This window comes from Haliotis rubra, unplaced genomic scaffold (assembly GCF_003918875.1).
Source record: "Haliotis rubra isolate DU_JTF1 unplaced genomic scaffold, ASM391887v1 Scf108, whole genome shotgun sequence".
NCBI classification, from domain to species: Eukaryota; Metazoa; Mollusca; class Gastropoda; order Lepetellida; family Haliotidae; genus Haliotis; species Haliotis rubra.
The window spans coordinates 1,181,161-1,199,876 of record NW_025764981.1 but is presented as its reverse complement, the minus strand read 5'-3'; the positions used below and the strand labels follow the sequence as shown (position 1 = coordinate 1,199,876).

The 18,716-nt window shown below is 42.9% G+C and overlaps 1 protein-coding gene across 2 annotated transcripts in view; it reads right to left on the bottom strand.

Moving 5' to 3' along the window:
- Nucleotides 1-18,716, bottom strand: part of LOC124281100 (corticotropin-releasing factor receptor 2-like) — a 99,876-nt gene that overhangs the window by 20,587 nt on the left and 60,573 nt on the right. For both annotated transcript variants that reach the window (XM_046717124.1, XM_046717118.1), the window contains exons 3-5: nucleotides 11,706-11,816; nucleotides 4,911-5,041; nucleotides 1,973-2,070 (exon numbers count right to left, since the gene is read on the bottom strand). In XM_046717124.1, the coding sequence (XP_046573080.1) occupies nucleotides 1,973-2,070; nucleotides 4,911-5,041; nucleotides 11,706-11,816 (340 nt within the window). The remainder of the gene's footprint in view (nucleotides 1-1,972; nucleotides 2,071-4,910; nucleotides 5,042-11,705; nucleotides 11,817-18,716) is intronic.

Sequence of the window (18,716 nt, the reverse complement as noted above, 5' to 3'; positions counted from 1 at the left end):
AGACTCGATTTTTTAAAGACAGCCGCCATATAACTGTAATATTGCTGAGGGCGGCGTTAAACAACAAACAAACAAACAAATAAACAACTACACTGTGACTTTTACAGCTGCAAGAAACACCATACATGACAGATATAGCAATCATTCCTTAACCTGTTTATCTCGTCACGTTACAGGGCGGTGGGGTAGCCTAATGGTTAAAGCGTTGGCTCGTCACGCCGATGACCCGGGTTCGAATCCCCACATGGGCACAATGTGTGAAGCCCATTTCTGGTGTCCCCCGCCGTGGTGTTGCTGGAATATTGCTAAAAGCGGCGTAAAAACCAAACTCAGTCAGTCAGTCATCACGTTACATGTTTTTAGTCAGGTTGCTCGATGAGATATAAGTGCCACATTGTACCCACATGTGGGGACTAGAACCCGGGTTTGAGGCTTGACGATCGAACACTTTAACCACTAGGCTATCCCACCGCCCCACACGAGTAACGATCACCAATGAATGGATACATTAGACTGACACACAACCCGGTCCCCAACTGTGACTGACGATCTTTTTACTATCACTTCTTTTGTGGCATGTTGTGTAGACGTACATGCATAGACGTTCTACCTGGATACCAGCATTGCTGATAATTGAGCCGCATTGGCATGTGTTTGTGACGAGTGTCAAAGGCGGCGCGGGACAGAGTCACCATTTAGCAAACACCTGGCATCATCACTACTTGACAGTGATCCACACAGATACATATATACTATCACAAAAAAGAAACTCATAGGCGTTTTGTATTTCTAAAAATCTATTAATTACCTATTGTGTTCAAACAATCGTCAAAATATGTAACGAAAGTGTTGATAGCATGATTTTATATAATTGCACAAGTAAAACATCGATTTTACCTGAAAATGTTGATTTTGATGAGATTTCTTACAAGGATTAAAAACGCATCGCCACAACGCAACAGAAATCACCTTCCAGTTGAAATTGTGCAGCAAAGAGCATGCACTGTCTGGCTATAAAAATCCAGATTACTTTCGGAAATCGGCATTCGTTTTGAAGGAGTTTCAAGGTCAAATCATTACGCCACGTCTTGACGCTGCGACACGGAACATCGCCATTGAAAGAATGCACGCTGGAGATTACCAATCTTCTGTTGCCAGGCGTCTAAATGTTAGTCTGAGCACGATATCACGGCTTGCAGCTCGTTTCAACCAAACAGGTATAACAAATGACCGTCCCCGTACAGGCAGACCTCGAGTCACCACTGCAGCCCAAGATCGGTACATCCTGGTACTACATTTGCGTGATCGTACTGCCACGGATGAGAGCACAGCAGCCAGGATACCTGGACTTCGGAGGATATCCGGTCAAACTGTACGGAACAGGTTGAGAGAGATTGGACTGAGAGCCAGGAGACCCGACGTCGGGACCGTGCTACGTCGTCACCATCGCGCTCAACGTCTCCGTTATCTAAAATTGTCCACTTGGTTGCATAGACATTACCTTCTTCTAAACTCATGTAAAATTCATGTACTAAAGTCTATTTGTGGACGAGTTATACATGTTTGAAAATACAACATTTTCGCAACAGATTTCTGGTCTATGCGTTTCTTTTTTGGATAGTATATAGATATAGTCGTCCTCATACAATGGCTATATGGCTGCAATATTGCCAATGCGATGAAAAATTGAAACTCACTCATACAATGGACTCAGTTTTCAGTAGAGATTTGTTGTGATTATGGAAAGAGGACTGTCCCTTTTACATGTTAATGAGAAGGAGTAGTGAGAGAGTTTAGTTTTACGCCGCTTTTAGCAATATTCCAGCAATATCACGGCGGGGACACCAGAAATGGGCGTCACACATCCCGGGTCTTGGGCGTGACGGGCGGACGTCTAAACCACTTGGCTACCCCACCACCATCTGAAGGGTATTGGACTACGCTCCCAGCCCCACCCGAGCGAGATACTTACTTGAAGTAGGAGAAGATGAAGAGTGTGAGGATGAGGAAAGCAAGGGAGATAATGCTGGCCACGAAGTAGATGTCCCTCAGAATCTCCGCCAGACGCACCTGCAACAAGGAGTGAGGGGGTTTAACGGAGTTGATGTGTATTTCAGTTACATCACGATGTGTCCACTTCACTGGAATGAAACCCTTATATGACACAGAAGCTGAAGTCTTCTATTCGGTCAAACCTTAGGAATATAGATCAAGGACCATAATCAGTGACTATCCGAGATTCGAACCAGTGGATGCGGATCCGGGCAAGAATAGGGCAAGCTGCAAAGCCAGTTTGGACGCCACCGACAGCTTGATCTCTCGTTCCCGGTGGCTTCAAAGTGCGTAAATAACACTCGCGTGAGTGAGTGGGGTGAGTGGGGTTAGTGAGTGAGATTAGTTTTACGCCGCACTTAGCAATATTCTAGCTATATGGTGGTGGTCTGTAAATAGTCGAGTCTGGACCAAACAATCCATTGATCAACACCATGAGCATCGATCTGCGCAATTGGGAACCGATGACATCTGTCAACTAAGTCAGCGAGCCTGACCACCCGATCCCGTTAGTCGCCTCTTACGACAAGCATGGGTTACTGAAGATCAATATTCTAACCCGGACCTTCACGGGTGGGTGAGTGAGTGAGTGAGTGAATAAAGCCTAAATGGGGAACGAACCAGTTTCCACCGAAAGGACGACCGCCATGTCAAAAACATTACCTTACCGCCCCTGGTTCTGGTTTTACTGGAAACTATGCACAAGCCTTTTTATTTAGGGCTAACGGATAGTGGGATGGTCAACTGTTTGCTCGTCACGACGACGGTATGGGGTCGATTCCCTCCGCGCGTACATGTGACGCCCTTGACCAGTGTCCCGTAAAACTGCATTAAAATTGCTAAAATTACAGTAGAATTATAGTATATTACTCACTTACTGACCCTTAGGGGTAAACGTAATTAGTCCAATTAGATCAATTAGACACTGGCACATACTATGTTTAGACTATCCAAAGTCCATCAACACTTCAAGGGAGACAATTCGGCCTAAAAGGCGTCATTCGGTCACAAATTTCGACCACTTCCAAATTAGTGGTTTTCCGGTGGGATTTGATGTTATAATTATCTCTACACTAATTTTCAACAAGTGTGGTAGACGTTTATCAGTAATACACCAAGGGTGTGTCTGCAGGTCTTCTGGGGACTGGTCGTTTCTGAGCGTATAACCGAAAATTAATTTTATTATTTTCACTTACAAATACTCAATGTGCACCCGACCGTCTCCATGGTGTAGTGGTTAGAACGTCCGACCGGAGAGCGGAAGGTCACGGGTTCGATTCAACGCCGCGTCATACCAAAAGACGTTAAAATATGGTACTTGTTGGTCCATGGGTAAAACAAGGACTGGTCGGCTCGGAGTCAGTATAATGTGTCTGAGTGGGGTATTCATGCTTAACTGCGGCATGGTATCTCAGTGGGCTAGCACTATAAAACCAGTTAAAGTCTGGGCTAGTACAAGCAGCCACAGATAAGCAACATGAAGTTAGAAACGGATTGGGGATTGGGGATTCGAATTCCCGAATCTGAATATTTTTTTCATATTCGGGATTCGAATCCCGAATCTGAATATTTTTTTCACATTCGGGATTCAAATCCCGAATCTCTTATTTTTTCACATTCGGGATTCGAATGATGAATCTGAATTTTTCTTCAGATTCGGGATTCAAATCCCGAAACTTAGATTTGAGGTTGAAATATCGGAAACTGTAGTTACCCAGGTATACAACGAGCACCTGGTACTTTAGAAGGGGGATGAAATATAAGAGTTCAAATACCGAATGCCGAGTGTCGAATGTGCAAAAATACCGAATCTGAAAAAAATTCAGATTCGGGATTCGAATCCCGAATATGGAAAAAATATTCAGATTCGGGATTCGAATCCAGAATATGAAAAAAATATTCAGATTCGGGATTCGAATCCCCAATCCCGAATCCGTTTCTAACTTCATGTTCCCCCACAGATACACACGCATATGAGCGAAATATTCTTAAGTGCGACGTTAAACCCCATTTCACCTTACCTCACGTTTACCCACTATCTGATGAAGGTATTGATTGTTGGTCACTGAAAGTCTTGTTTGTGTTTCTGGGGGTCTGTTGGGGAACCTGGACGCTGATATCTGACCACCTTAGTTCGATTTTTCGTGAGGGTATAATTACCGGCGCCTCTCCATCTTGTTCTTCCGGTGTATTGAGTAGATACTTGGGCGAAATAAAACGATACTCCTGTGCTGTATCAAAACGTAAACATTTCCGGAGGAACGGCGATTTTTATCACCTTGAACGACTTTCTAAATACGAGGCTGCTTAGAAGATAAGTATCAATTCATCCACAGGAAAATATTTGCCCTCGCTTGGAATGTTGTTTTACACGATAGCCTATTTTCCGTTTACATTTAAATCAGCGTGTGTGGAGGGAATGTATAGAGTGAGTGAGTGAGTGAAGAGTGGGTGAGTGAGGGAGGGAGGAGGAGGCGGGGAGGGGGGAGAGGGAGTCGGAAAGAGAGATGGAGGGAAGGAAAGGGATGGAGGCAAGGAGAGATATGAGAAATGAGACGGCGGTCTGGATTTAATTGAGTCTTGAACGGTACGACCTCAACACAACTGGATCACCCTACCCATGAAGTCTCTTACGACCAGCACCCATTTCTGGTGTCCCCCGCCGTGATATTGCTGGAATATTGCTAAAAGCGGCGTAAACCCAAACTCAGTCAGTCAGTCAGTCAGTCAGTCTTACGACCAGCAAATTTAAAGGTTCCTTAGGACTCTTTTGTATCTGGAATACCACCAATCGGCCTATCGGTTTTTCTCCAGATAATGTTGGACACAAACACCAACAAATATAAACATGGACTGACCACGTTGCCAATTACAGTGGTGTCGTCCTCTCTACGCGTGGACTGCCACAGCTCGATACAGCCGCCATAGTCTGTCCAGTTACCCTTCTCCCAGGTGCCATTCTCGGAGCACTTCCGGTGCGCAAGATGAACTGAAACAACAATAGAAACCATATAAGTCATTAATTGAATTGAAATCTGAAAAATTGAATTTAAATTAAGGACTGAGTGACTCTCTTTTCTCCAGAAATGACTATACTCTCCGGCAAAAGAATGTATACACAGGTGTTACGTCACACAAGATGGTGGTTAGACATGACAATCATGAAATGTGTATTTGATGGTGGTGTATATGATTCGGGTATCATGGTTATGCTTTGGACCTTAATTTGACAGCATTTCGTCCTGATTTCACCCTAATGATGCTTTCATAATGTTTGTTATTGTTCAATCACAGGCAAACTGTAGCGCAAATAGGGTTGCGCAACAAAGAGAAAATGACCAGTCTCGCTTCGCTCGCATATAGAAAGACTGGTAATTTTTCTCTCTGTTGCGCAGCCGTATTTGCGCTACAGTTTGCCTGTGGTTCAGTTCAGTTTTAAGTGTATACTTTCTTTTCCCCTACAGTTTGTTGTATGCTGGAGTAGTATAATATTTCTTCTCGACGATCCAGTAATGAATGAGTGAGTGAGTTTAGTTTTACGCCCCTTTTAGCAATAATCCAGCAATATCACGGCGGGGGACACCAGAAATGGGCTTCACATTGTACCCATGTGGGGACTCGAACCCGGGTCTTCGGCATGACGAGCGAACGTTTTAACCACTAGGCTACCCCACCGCTCCAGTTATGAATAACTTTATGGTCATAATATATTAGTTTTAGAATAGACTTAGTACTTGGAAAGAAACCCAGTCACATTATGATATATTTTGTCAATAATTAGTTTGATGGTTTATCTTTCGTCTTTATTTCATTACCTTTCAAGACGGACAAGGGGTGGTGGGGTAACCTAGTGGTTAAAGCGTTCATTCGTCACGCTGAAGGCCCGGGTACGATTCCCACATGGGTACAATGTGCGAAGCCCATTTCTGGTGTCCCCCGCCGTGATATTGCTGGAATATTGCTAAATGCGGCGTAAAACTAAACTCACTCACTCACTCACTCAGGAAGGACAAGATCAGCAGAATGGTGACCAGTGCAAATGTTGGTACTTCTCTGTAGGCAATTTTGGATCAACTTATGTCATTAATCCGTCTGGATCCAGCATGTTGAATAATAATCTTGTTTTGTTGAAGGTACTCCGTTTCCACAGTCAATTGCTAAAAGCGGCGTAAAACTAAACTCACTCACTCACTCACCACAGTCAAATCGCGTCGAAGAAAACTGTTTACATTAATTCATCGTTCTATTCCGATTCCGAAAACCCAAAGTATGCTAATACGCCTATATGTAATACCATCTACAGAGCATAACCACATCAAGAGCCGTTAGTATCCTGTGAGACTCGTTGATCAACACAATACTCAAATAAGCCGCCCTGTTCTATAAACACATGAAAGTAATAGTCCTGAAATGTTTGTCTTCAACGAAATATAACTATGTGATTGTTATCATAACATGAACATTCCACATATGAAATTAATACTTCTGACACAGTTGTCTTCAAACGAAATATAACTATGTGATTGTTATCATAATATGAAATACCGCATAAAAACTGAAGTTTATGATAAAATTGTTTTCGAAGAAATATAGTTTTGGCGTGTTATTTAATATCAAACTACCGAATAAAAATGACGCTTCTGACAAAATTGTCTTCAAAGGAAAAATGACTACGGTTTTGTTCCTATAATTTAAAAGTAGAGCGTATGAAATTAATACATTTGATGCAGATTTTCTCCCGGGGTATATTACTATTGCTGGTTGTTGCGACTGTGAAAACCTGATGCTGATTACCCCGTAGTAACCGTTGATGGATGCAAGAATGTCTAAAAGCAGCAAATCATATAAGCATCAGGAAACGCATGACATCTGAAAGCCCTCCAACTGTTCATATTTGTTTAAACAACGTAATCGATCTGATATGAAAAGTGTTCTGCCTTGAGATCTGTCAGTGTATCTTGATGTCCGTAAAAATATATGTGTCATCTGAGTTGATTATGTGGTGTGATATCTCGGGAATACACAGCCGTCGCTCAAACTGGTCTGGGATGGTGGGGAGTGTGCCGTTACCGTGTCCCGATCTGATGATGCTTGATACAGCAATATAAATAGCCTATACACTGGGATGGGTTTATGTTCTCAAAGAGACTCTCGGAATGGAAGCAGATGGAACATCACTGCCGTCTTGGCAGGACCAACAACAGAAGCTTTGTATTTAGTCCAGTTCTGATACCCAGGAGAGTTAACGGGATCATATGCTCCGTTCTAGTCTCTCGTACAGACCCTGAAGCAAATATATCCAAGAAAGCCCACGCAAGTCTAGAAAATGTAGCAAGTCTAGATTTCCTCAGCTTCAGAAAGTCTCAGGGCTCCTTTTCATTATATATATATATATTTACTATGAACGTTTTTTTCAGTAAAATATGTTCATTTCAGAGACTAGTTGTTAGTCTAGCTCCGTTCCTGTGCGTGCCACTGTAGATTCCTAGCGCGGCATTCGTAACTACTCGTGTCATTCCGGCAAACCTTCGTGGATGTCGCGGAAAGGGGCGAGTGGAGACGAATGGTCCTCAGTAAGGAACGATTTGTCTCCCTTTGAATATTCTCGCGAAGCAAAGGTCTTCAACTACATGCTTGTCTCCGTTTGAATATTTTTGGCAGGATGGTTCCCAGGAGCACTTGCTTGTCTCCCTTGAATGTGATAGGACAGGAGAGGCCCCGAGTGCCAAATGCTCGTCTCCCTGACAATAGTCTAGGGCAGGATGGTTCCACGTATATGGTGCTTGTCTCCTTTGAATGTGCAAGAGCCCATATAAGTTCCTGTATCTCGTGCCTGTCTCCCTTGAATGTGATAGGGCAGGATGGGTCCGCAGTACCTCATGCTTATCTCCCTTGAATGCGATAGGGCAGGATGGGTCCGCAGTACCTCATGCTTATCTCCCTTGAATGCGATAGGGCAGGATAGGTTTCCATATAGCTGGAGTGGGGCGTTAAACAACAAACAAACCAAACAGACCCTTGAATATCCCCATTACCTCATACCTGTTTCCCTCAAATGTGCAAGGGCAACCAAGCTCCCTTTTATAGAAACATTGCATCATGTATTAAACTTTCATCCTTTTGATAATCATACAGGGCCTGTAAGCTTCGCGAGGTGCTACTCCTGGTACTAATCTGGTTCCAGGCTCCCTTTCCGCTCGCCATCTTGCGAGACGGGGGCCAGCTTACTTCCGGAACCAGATTTCAGGTGACAAGCGTATATTCGAGAACCAGTTCTGGTTCCAAATTGCGCGACCGCCAGATATGACTTTACTAGACCGGACTTTACTAGACCGGACCCAGTGTACGTTGTTTGTCACTGAGAGTACTGAGGTCTCGCGAAGTACCGTGACCCACTTACGGCCCTATTACTTCGTGAATAGTTGTGGGACGCTGATTAGGGATCAGTACAACTGACTGACTATCTGAAAACATATCACATGAAATTAATTCGCTAATTCCCGTTGCCAAATGTATAGTCAAAGATCAGTAGAGCAATATTACGACGGGCACACCAGAAAGTGGCTTCACACAGTGTACCTGTGTGGGGAATCGAACCCGGGTCTTCGGCGAGACGAGCGAACGCTTTAACTACTGGGCTACTCCACCGCCCCGATAAACAGTAGATGTCACGGTTGCGTGTTTGAGTGAGTGAGTAAGTGGGTTGGGTTTTACGCCGCTTTTAGGGTCTGTATGACAGAGTGAGTGAGTACAGTTTTACGTCACTTATAGCAATATTCCAGCAATATCACGGCGAGGGACACGAGAAATGGGCTTCACATATTGTACCCATGTGGGGCATCGAACTCGGGTCTTCAGCGTGACGAGGGAACGCCTTAACCACTAGGCTACCCCCACCGCCCCTTGCGTGTTTGAAGCTTTGACATCAGCGCGAGGGCAGTCTTAGCTACGACCTCTAGTAGTGAGCCAATAAGACTTGTGATCTTCCCGAGTTATCGCGCTTGTTTTGCTAGCAGGATGTAGGCTTCAATAGCATCAGAAACATTGGTAAACCGTGTGATTGGCTCTAGGGAGACTTAAGGCAACATCACCCAATAAATTACCACAATACTCCCTCCCTCCCCCACCCTCAACACAGAGTGAGATATGTGGGAGGTGTGTGACAGGTGTTGACAGCCCACGTGACCGGAAGTTGTATGTGGACTAGGATATTGAGATCCTGAAGAGCTTCAGATGAGACTGACTGACACGCGTGAAATCCCATCCCTGATCTCATCCTCAGATGTTGAAGCTTTCCGATTAATTTACTAGTTAACGGTGCTTTGAGGAAAGCTGTGCTTTAACCTGTCAATCGTGGATTGACTAATTTTAGAAAACGTATCCGAGTGGTTTACTGAGAACAAAGGTTGTTTTTTTAATACATGTACTGAATAAACCGGAATTCTCTCTGTGACATCTGATGGTTACTGGGCATTTCAAAACTGGTACTAAGGAGTAGGTAGTTTACAAGTGTTGACCTCTTTCGTTGAAGCCATACTGTGATGGGCAACACATCTGTGTAATTGAAGCCCTACTTTGATTGGCAACACATCTGTGTCATTGCAGCCATACTGTGATGGGCAACACATATGTGTCATTGAAGCCATATTGTGATGGGCAACACATATGTGTCATTGAAGCCATACTTTGATGGGCAACACATCTGTGTCATTGAAGCCATACTGTGATGGGCAAGACATATGTGTCATTGAAGCCATATTGTGATGGGCAACACATATGTGTCATTGAAGCCATACTGTGATGGGCAACACATATGTGTCATTGAAGCCATACTTTGATGGGCAACACATCTGTGTCATTGAAGCCATACTGTGATGGGCAACACATATGTGTCATTGAAGCCATATTGTGATGGGCAACACATATGTGTCATTGAAGCCATACTTTGATGGGCAACACATCTGTGTCATTGAAGCCATACTGTGATGGGCAAGACATATGTGTCATTGAAGCCATATTGTGATGGGCAACACATATGTGTCATTGAAGCCATATTGTGATGGGCAACACATCTGTGTCATTGAAGCCATACTTTGATCAAAGTATGGCTTCAATGACATATATGTCTTGCCCATCACAGTGTGGCTTCAATAACACAGATGTGTTGCCCATCAAAGTATGGCAACACATACTTTGATGGGCAACATACTTGTGTCATTGAAGCCATACTTTGATGGGCAACATACTTCTGTCATTGAATCCATACTTTGATGGGCAACATACTTGTGTCCTTGAAGTATATTTTGAGGGCAGTCATATATGTGCTATTGAAGCATATTTTGAAGGTCATCACACCCGTGTCAATGAAGTCAGAATGTGATGATCAACACACAGGTCTGTGTTGTTTTAGTGTGATTGGCCGCACCCCTTAAAGCCATCTTGTGATAGGTGACGTACCTGTGCCCTTAATGTTTATTTGACATATATCAGCGTCATTGAAACCAGGTTGTGATGGATGACACACCTCTGTTATTGAAGCCTTATTGTTAAAGGCAACACAAGTGTTGTGATGGATAACCTTACCTGTGTCATTAAAACCATATTGTGATAGACGTCATACCTGTGTCATTGAAGCCATATTGTGTTAGACATAATACCTGTGTCATTGAAGCCATATTATGATAGCCGTCATACCTGTGTCATTGAAGCCATATTATGATAGACGTCATGCCTGTGTCACTGAAGCCATATTGTGTTAGACGTCATACCTGTGTCATTGAAGCCATATTATGATACACGTCATACCTGTGTTCTTGAAGCCATATTGTGATAGACGTCATACCTCTGTCCTTGGAGCCATACTGTGATACACGTCATACCTGTGTCATTGCAGCAATATTGTGATAGACGTCATACCTGTGTCACTGAAGCCATATTGTAATAGCCGTCATACCTGTGTCACTGAAGCCATATTGTAATAGACGTCATACCTGTGTCATTGAAGCAATATTGTGATAGACGTCATGCATGTGCCACTGAAGCCATATTGTAATAGACCTCATACCTGTGTCATTGAAGCAATATTGTGATAGACGTGATACCTGTGTCACTGAAGCCATATTGTAATAGACGTCATACCTGTGTCATTGAAGCCATATTATGATAGCCGTCATACCTGTGTCATTGAAGCCATATTATGATAGCCGTCATGCCTGTGTCATTGAAGCCATATTGTGATAGACGTCATACCTGTGTGACTGAAGCCATATTGTGAGAGACCTCATACCTGTGTCATTGAAGCCATATTGTGTTAGACGTCACGCCTGTGTCATTGAAGCCATATTGTGATAGACGCCATACCTGTGTCCTTGAAGCCATATTGTGATAGACGTCATACCTGTGTCACTGAAGCCATATTGTGATAGACGCCATACCTATGTAATTGAAGCCATATTGTGATAGACGGCATACCTGTGTCATTAAACATGTTATGATAGACGCCATACCTGTGCCATTGAAGCCATATTATGATAGATGCCATACCTGTGTCATTGAACCCATATTATGATGGACGCCATACCTGTGTCATTGAAACCATATTGTGATAGAAGTCATGACTGTGTCGTTAAAACATGTTATGTTGGGCGACTTACCTGTGTCGTTGAAGCCATATTGTGATGGGCAGGGTCCGTATATGGTGGTATTGGCTTTGGTAGCGGGCCAGCACTGATAACGGTCCCATGTCGGGGGACAGTATTGTGTGCCTGGAAATAATTGATAAATACATCTTAATGCCATCTTCATTAAAAGCGTAAATCTCAGAACGTGGTGATAGTGTACGAAACTGATAAATAACACATGGTTACTGATATATCACTATATCAACATGCATGCATAAACGCGATCCGAGTTAGAATTGGTCTTCAGTTACCCATGCTTGTCGTAAGAGGCGACTAACGGGATCGGATGGTAAGGCTCGTTGACTTGGTTAACACATTGCGTAGAACGATGCTCATGATATTGATCACTGGATTGTCTGGCCCAGACTCGATTATTTACAGACCGCCGACATATAAGCTGGAATATTGCTGATTGCGGCTTTAAACAACATCCAAAACAAAATAGACGTATATTGTTCGTATAATCAAATATACAACTGCATTTTACAATTACCATAGCTGCAATATGGTAAGATATTTAAATAATTACATATGAAAAAACAAGACTGTTTCATTACAGTCTGTATGGCAGAATAGTGATTGAACGCAAAATCCTCCTATCTCACAGATGAATGTGTTGCACAGCTGTTGGGGTTTGTGAACTACTCTCAACTATGGAAACCTGGAAGGGACATTGCAGTGCTGTCGCCTTTTCAAAATTAAGCGTCAATAAATAGCCAAAGCCCGACAACGTGACAATGCGACATTTTGGCCATATGGCGCATTGTCACGTTGTCGCATTTAAAGACTAGTTTCTATTCTACAAAGGGGTGTCCATGCAACAACGCTACAGTGTTCAATGTCAAAGTATGTCACGTGGTCGCATTGTCCCCTGTCTAAGATGTGTCTAAAAGCATTAAATTGCGCGACAAGTCGACAATGTTCCTTCTAGGATTCCGTACTGATGTGGCACATTAAGATGCTTGATCAATGCATTTCGTGTCAGTTACTAGACTGCTGTTTTCGGACTCGACAGGTGTCACAGATGTGGAATATTGCTGATATTCTTATCAACGTTGTAACCGAGGGGTAATGGATGAAATGGCTTTTAGCTCGTCACAATCCTAAAACCATTGACTTTTCTATTGCGAAAGCGTGAAGTCTATGTTCCCGTCTCAACAATTGTTGCAATGTCACACTCTATCACAGTCGTAAACGATTTCTAAACTCTTTTAACTCACAAAACATCGATAAGAAAGAAAATTTCTAAATTTAAACATGATCATTTTGTTTTAGACACGGTGATTTGTTCTATCCTGGGATCAACGGAGCGTTGTCTGACGGAGTAGAACTCAATTCTCCTTGACAAATACATATCTTTTCAATACACATTTTCCCCATGATACACCATCGGTGTGCGTTATGAATTGGTGTCTCCACAAAGGTAGTCTTGACATGACAGTGTATCTGGTTGTTTTAAAAGTATTTAGGTTTAGGGAGACAGTGAGTGAGTGAGTTTAGTTTTTTCGCCGCACTCCGCAATATCCCAGCTATATGGCGGCGGTCTGTAAATAATCGAGTCTGGACCAGACAATCCAGTGATCAACAGCATGAGCATCGATCTGCGCAATTGGGAACCGATGACATGTGTCAACCAAGTCAGCGAAACTGACCACCCGATCCCGTTAGTCGCCTCTTACGACAAGCATAGTCGCCTTTTATGGCAAGCACATGGGTTGCTGAAGACCTTTTCTATCCCGGATCTTCACGGGTCTTTACGGAGACAGTAAATGTTTCCACTCCAAGGACCACGTTGATGAACCCACGTCTCATCAACTGTCACTAACCTAACATGTAAATCCGGGATGCGATTGTATCTGGTTCAGAGGACATTAGAGGTGACGACCGGCCACCATTCCATCTGACCGCATCCAAGAGACCCATCGGGCACACACATTTGACGTATGTAGATGACCATGAAGTGTTGTTTCTGCCTGACTCACACGAGAAGCTTGTCCCCTCTAACTCATGGACGGTAAGGACCTATTGTTCAGAACCAGGTGTGGACAGCATCAGTGTTAATTGTTGTGCTGCTGATGGTGGGTCGACCAGAACGGGGTGACCCCCACACTGCCTCCCCCTGCTGAAATTACTTCACCGCTCGTTTTTGGTATATGGCTGTCGGAATCCCCATAAACAGCATGAGTAAGTTCATATAGTGATGTCATTATCCCCAGACAATGGACTGAGCATGTCAAATCTAGCAAGTCGATAATGAGGTTAATACAACACTTTGGCCATTCTGGATACAGGATTGACGGAAACCTCCGTTACTCTGGCCATGATAAGGATGAAAAAATGATTTGACAATCATGCAGTTACTATGAATATATGCGGCATGAATTCGAACATAGTGATGTCATTAATCCGAGACAATTCACTGAAGCCAACCAAATCTAATAAGATGACAAAAAAGGTTAATACTAATATAGAATAACAATATAGATAACAATGTCACACGAAATAAAATAAGCATAGTCACACGAGCATAAGACAAGCATTTGATACTATGTCAGATAAAACAAGCTTGATATGTCAGTTAATACTAATATAGAATAACAATGTCACACGAAAGCATAAAACAAGCTTGATATGTCAGTTAATACTAATATAGAACAAGCATTGTCAGTAAGGTGACATAATCCCTCGCCGCAAATTATCAAATCAAACCTAAGATGAAGTTAAATGTCAACAAAAACATGACCAGTCAACCTCTCTTGATATCTTGCTCTTTAGTTGTTCAAACACACAAATATTTTCAAGACTGATTTTGACCTTGACATGAATGTCATAGTGTATGAAATATGCAAAAATGGTACTAAAGAAATTGCTTGTTGAAAAACATTCAAGGTAAGTCTTGAAAGTCTATGAAGAGAATCCAGTGAATTCAGGTTAACATGCTGATATCTTCAAAGTGTCGCAGTGACCTTGTCAATTATGTGAAGGTCACCAAAACTGACTGGGCCCTGCTCCTTCATTAGATGAAGCTTGGTGTCAAATATGAAAAAAATCCAGTGACTGTTTTTTGCGATATCTTGCTGGCTATCTTAACATGTAATTTAACATGGTGAAATCTTCAAAGTGTCTTTGTGACCTTGAACATTAAGTGAAGGTCACCCAAGTCGACTGGGCCTTGCCCTTTCCCAAGATGAAACTTGATGTCAAATATGAAGAAAGTCCAGTTAATGGTTCTTGAGATATCTCGCTGACCATCTTAACATGCAGGTTAATATGCTGAAATCTTCAAAGTATCGCCATGACCTTGAAAATTAAGTGAAGGTCACCAAAATCGACTGTGCCCTGCGCCTTCTCTAGATAAAGCTTAGTGTCGAATATGAAGACAATCTAGTGAACGGTTCTTGAGATATCTCACTGACAAGAGATAACGTTAAAAAGTCCCCTTGTGACCTTGAAATTAAGGTCAAGGTCACCAAACCTGACTGGGACCTTTCTTATACTGTGATGAACCTAGGTACCAAATATGAAAAGAATCTAGTTAACAATTCTTAAGATATTCCAATTCGTACGTACGTACGGCGCGAAACGCGCGGCGGGGGATAATAGCAATGTCACACGAAAGCATAAAACAACCTTGATATGTCAGGTTACTGTATTTATAACCTAACCTCGTATAGAAGGCATTGAGTATTCGCCTCTGCCGTTTGTTTATTTTTTGTTCTAACCGCAGTACTCCAGCTTAATGATGACGGTTAGTAAGTAGTCGAGTTTGGACCCGACAATCCAATGATTGACATCATGAGCAGCGATCTACGCAATTGGGATACGATGACATGTGTCAACCAGGTCAGCGGACCCGACCACCCGATCCCGTTAGTCGCCTCTTACGCCAAGCATTAATGAAGACCAATTCTAACCCGAATCTTCACGGGTTACTGATATAGGATGACGAAAGGTGAAGGAAAAATGGGATGTGACGTCGCGCTCAAGCTTTTACACGGGGCAGGGTAACAACAAGTTCCATTTTAACGCCATTTTTGTCCGACAAGGGTCATCATCGAACAAGTGATCTTCATCTCCCCGGCCAGTGAATCACAAAGACTGTCTCCATCGTATAGGATCCGTCAACAATCTGCGCAGTCAGATTCTACAGCTAATAACTTTCATAAACTTTACACACTTTCATCAGACACTCAGATTCGTGAGTGACTCACAGCTTTACTGGCGGCCATTCTTTATCTTAATCTAGCAAATGATTTAAACAACATCGTCTTTGTATACACCCAAGGCAATGAGACATACGCTTAGTTTGACGCCATTTTGTTTATCTGGCCTATTGACGTCATTCGTTAATATGTTATTAAAAATTACACGCTTTTAGCAGACAATCTCTGTTGACATAATACTGCTCCGTTTATGACGTAAGACTTGACCTCAATCAAGTAGCCAGCACTTCCGGTGAGAGCAACCTTCGCGCATGTCTACTGATCGGACTATGAAACACTAATCACCCGGAAATGAAAACACTGATAAAAGAATGATACATGTTTTCATGTTTTTTCCATGGTTAAAATGACAATCAAAACCTCAAATGAGTCGTACCCTTCCCTTGTAAAATATCAGGACTTTTAGAACCAGTTTCACATTGCGTGCAATCGACCTACATTTCAAGAAGGCGGATTTTCGCGGAAGGTTAGAGTGAATAACTATCATATGTTTGGATTGCCCTAGAGATACGCTCACTATGTAAGCAAATGTCGTCTATAAACAAACCCCCGCTTTGTAAAAGCCCTCGTAGGCCTACATTATGAAGCGATCTGGGATCTGCCACAGTTAATCAACCAGCTCATTGTTGCAGATTTGCCCTGGTTCAACGTCTTTATCCCATCATGGTTTTTATCTGTTCTTTCCAAAGTTTGTTACCTTTCATTGTCATAGACCAGTTAGATTGATTGAATTCTGGTTCGAATTGGTCTCCAGCAACCCATGCTTGTCGTAAGACTGACTGACTGACTGAGTTTGGTTTTACGTCGCTTTTAGCAATATTCCAGCAACATCACGGCGGGGGACACCAGAAATGGGCTTCACACATTGTACCCATGTGGGGATTCGTACCCGGGTCTTCGGCGTGACGAGCCAACGCTTTAACCATTAGGCAGCCCCACCGCCCCTTTGTGGTAAGAGGATCAGATGGTCAGACTTGCTGACTTGGTTGACACCAATTACGTAGATCGATGCTCATGATGTTGATCAGTGAATTGTCTGGTCCTATGATTCACGGACCGCCGTCATATAGGTAGAATGTTGATGAGCGCAGCGTTCAACAGTAAACAAACTTTGAATTCTAAGGGAGAAGATAAACGAAGCTATATCTTACCTGCACCTTTTGCCGGCTATTTAGATTGATACTTGCATTGGAGGTGAGGTGAGGTGATATGGGGTTTAACGTCGTGCTTGAGAATATTTCGCTCATATGACGACGTGCGTGAGTGTGTATGTGTATGTGCGGCTGCTTGTACTAGCCCAGACTTAAGCTGGTTTTATAGTGCTAGCCCACTGAGATACCATGCCGCAGTGAAGCATGAATACCCCTCTCAGACACATTATACTGACTCCGAGCCGACCAGTCCTTGTTGTACCCATCAATGCCGAGCGCGGATGCACGGAGGCGGTCACTTTGCATTGAAAGAAAAGTAAGCAGTATGTCTTAGTCACACTTAAACTCTTACGAAGGATGCAATTGCCCCAAGAAACGATTGATCCAATTCATTATCTTCATCACCTTATACATCGGTATCGTTGGCAACGTTTCGCAAACGTTTGCTCGCAATGGCTGTTATGCATGGGTGATTTGTGGGGAGCCTGTCATTTGGCATAAATCTTACTAACATGGCATAAATCTATCATTGACTACACGCTGATGTAAGGCTCTCCGTAATTATGCACTCATTTTTATCATTGCCATCGTATCGGCGCCGTAAAACAACATTAATTCACCCGGCGTTATTATTCTCATCACGACGATGCGCCGTGGAACTATAAGCGTCATTACGAATAAAGATCATTGAAACTCGTCAATTACAACCAAATGTTGAAATTTCAAGACGAATGCACTGGCGAAATTAATCACACCCCCTGGAGCAATTCTAGTTGAGACCCGACCTTGAAAGTTCAAGGCCATAAACAACATGGCTGAAATAACAAATCGTGTTCTTACATCCTATTTTGGCCAATTAATTTGTTGCAAGCCCGCGGCAGTTAGGGAAGGTCGGTTTTGGGGGATGGGGGGAGTTCAAGCGGGAGTAACTCTGAAGAACCGTTACAACCTTCATAAGATGCGATTGACCCATATGGTTTCCATATGCGCATAGGTACTATATGGACCGATTCTGGCTATTCCCTGACGGAAATCGTCCGAATATGAAACAATATGCCAGTTTCGGCACGTTGGTGTGACATGTAGTTGCCTGCTGCTGAAAGGTTACATGTATATAAAATATTAAAGGTACCAGACATGAAGAACGTATAAACACACACATTACAACCTATTTTATCAGTTACAATGGGGCGATGGGATAGCCTGGTGTTTAAAGCGTTTGCTCGTCACTCCAAAGACCAGGGTTCGATTCCTCATATGGGTACAATGTGTGAAGCCCGTTTCTGGTGTCCCACGCCGTGATGTTGCTGGAATAGTGCTAAAAGCGGCGTAAAATCAAACTCACTCACTCACTATTTTCTTAAACAATTTGTATATTTTATGAGAAGCATTGCAATAGCAACAGGTAATCGTGTGTGTACATACGTATGTATGTACATGTGCCTTTCCCGGTTAATCTGTCTCAACTGTTTTTTCCTGGTTATCAGGTCCGGACTAGCAAGGTGACATCGTGGATGATTAACACAAATTCGTAAAAATGTCAGCTAGAAAATATTCTCAATGTCAGTGCTGTCCTTTGCAGTAGATGTAACTCTGGTCCGTTTTTGTCT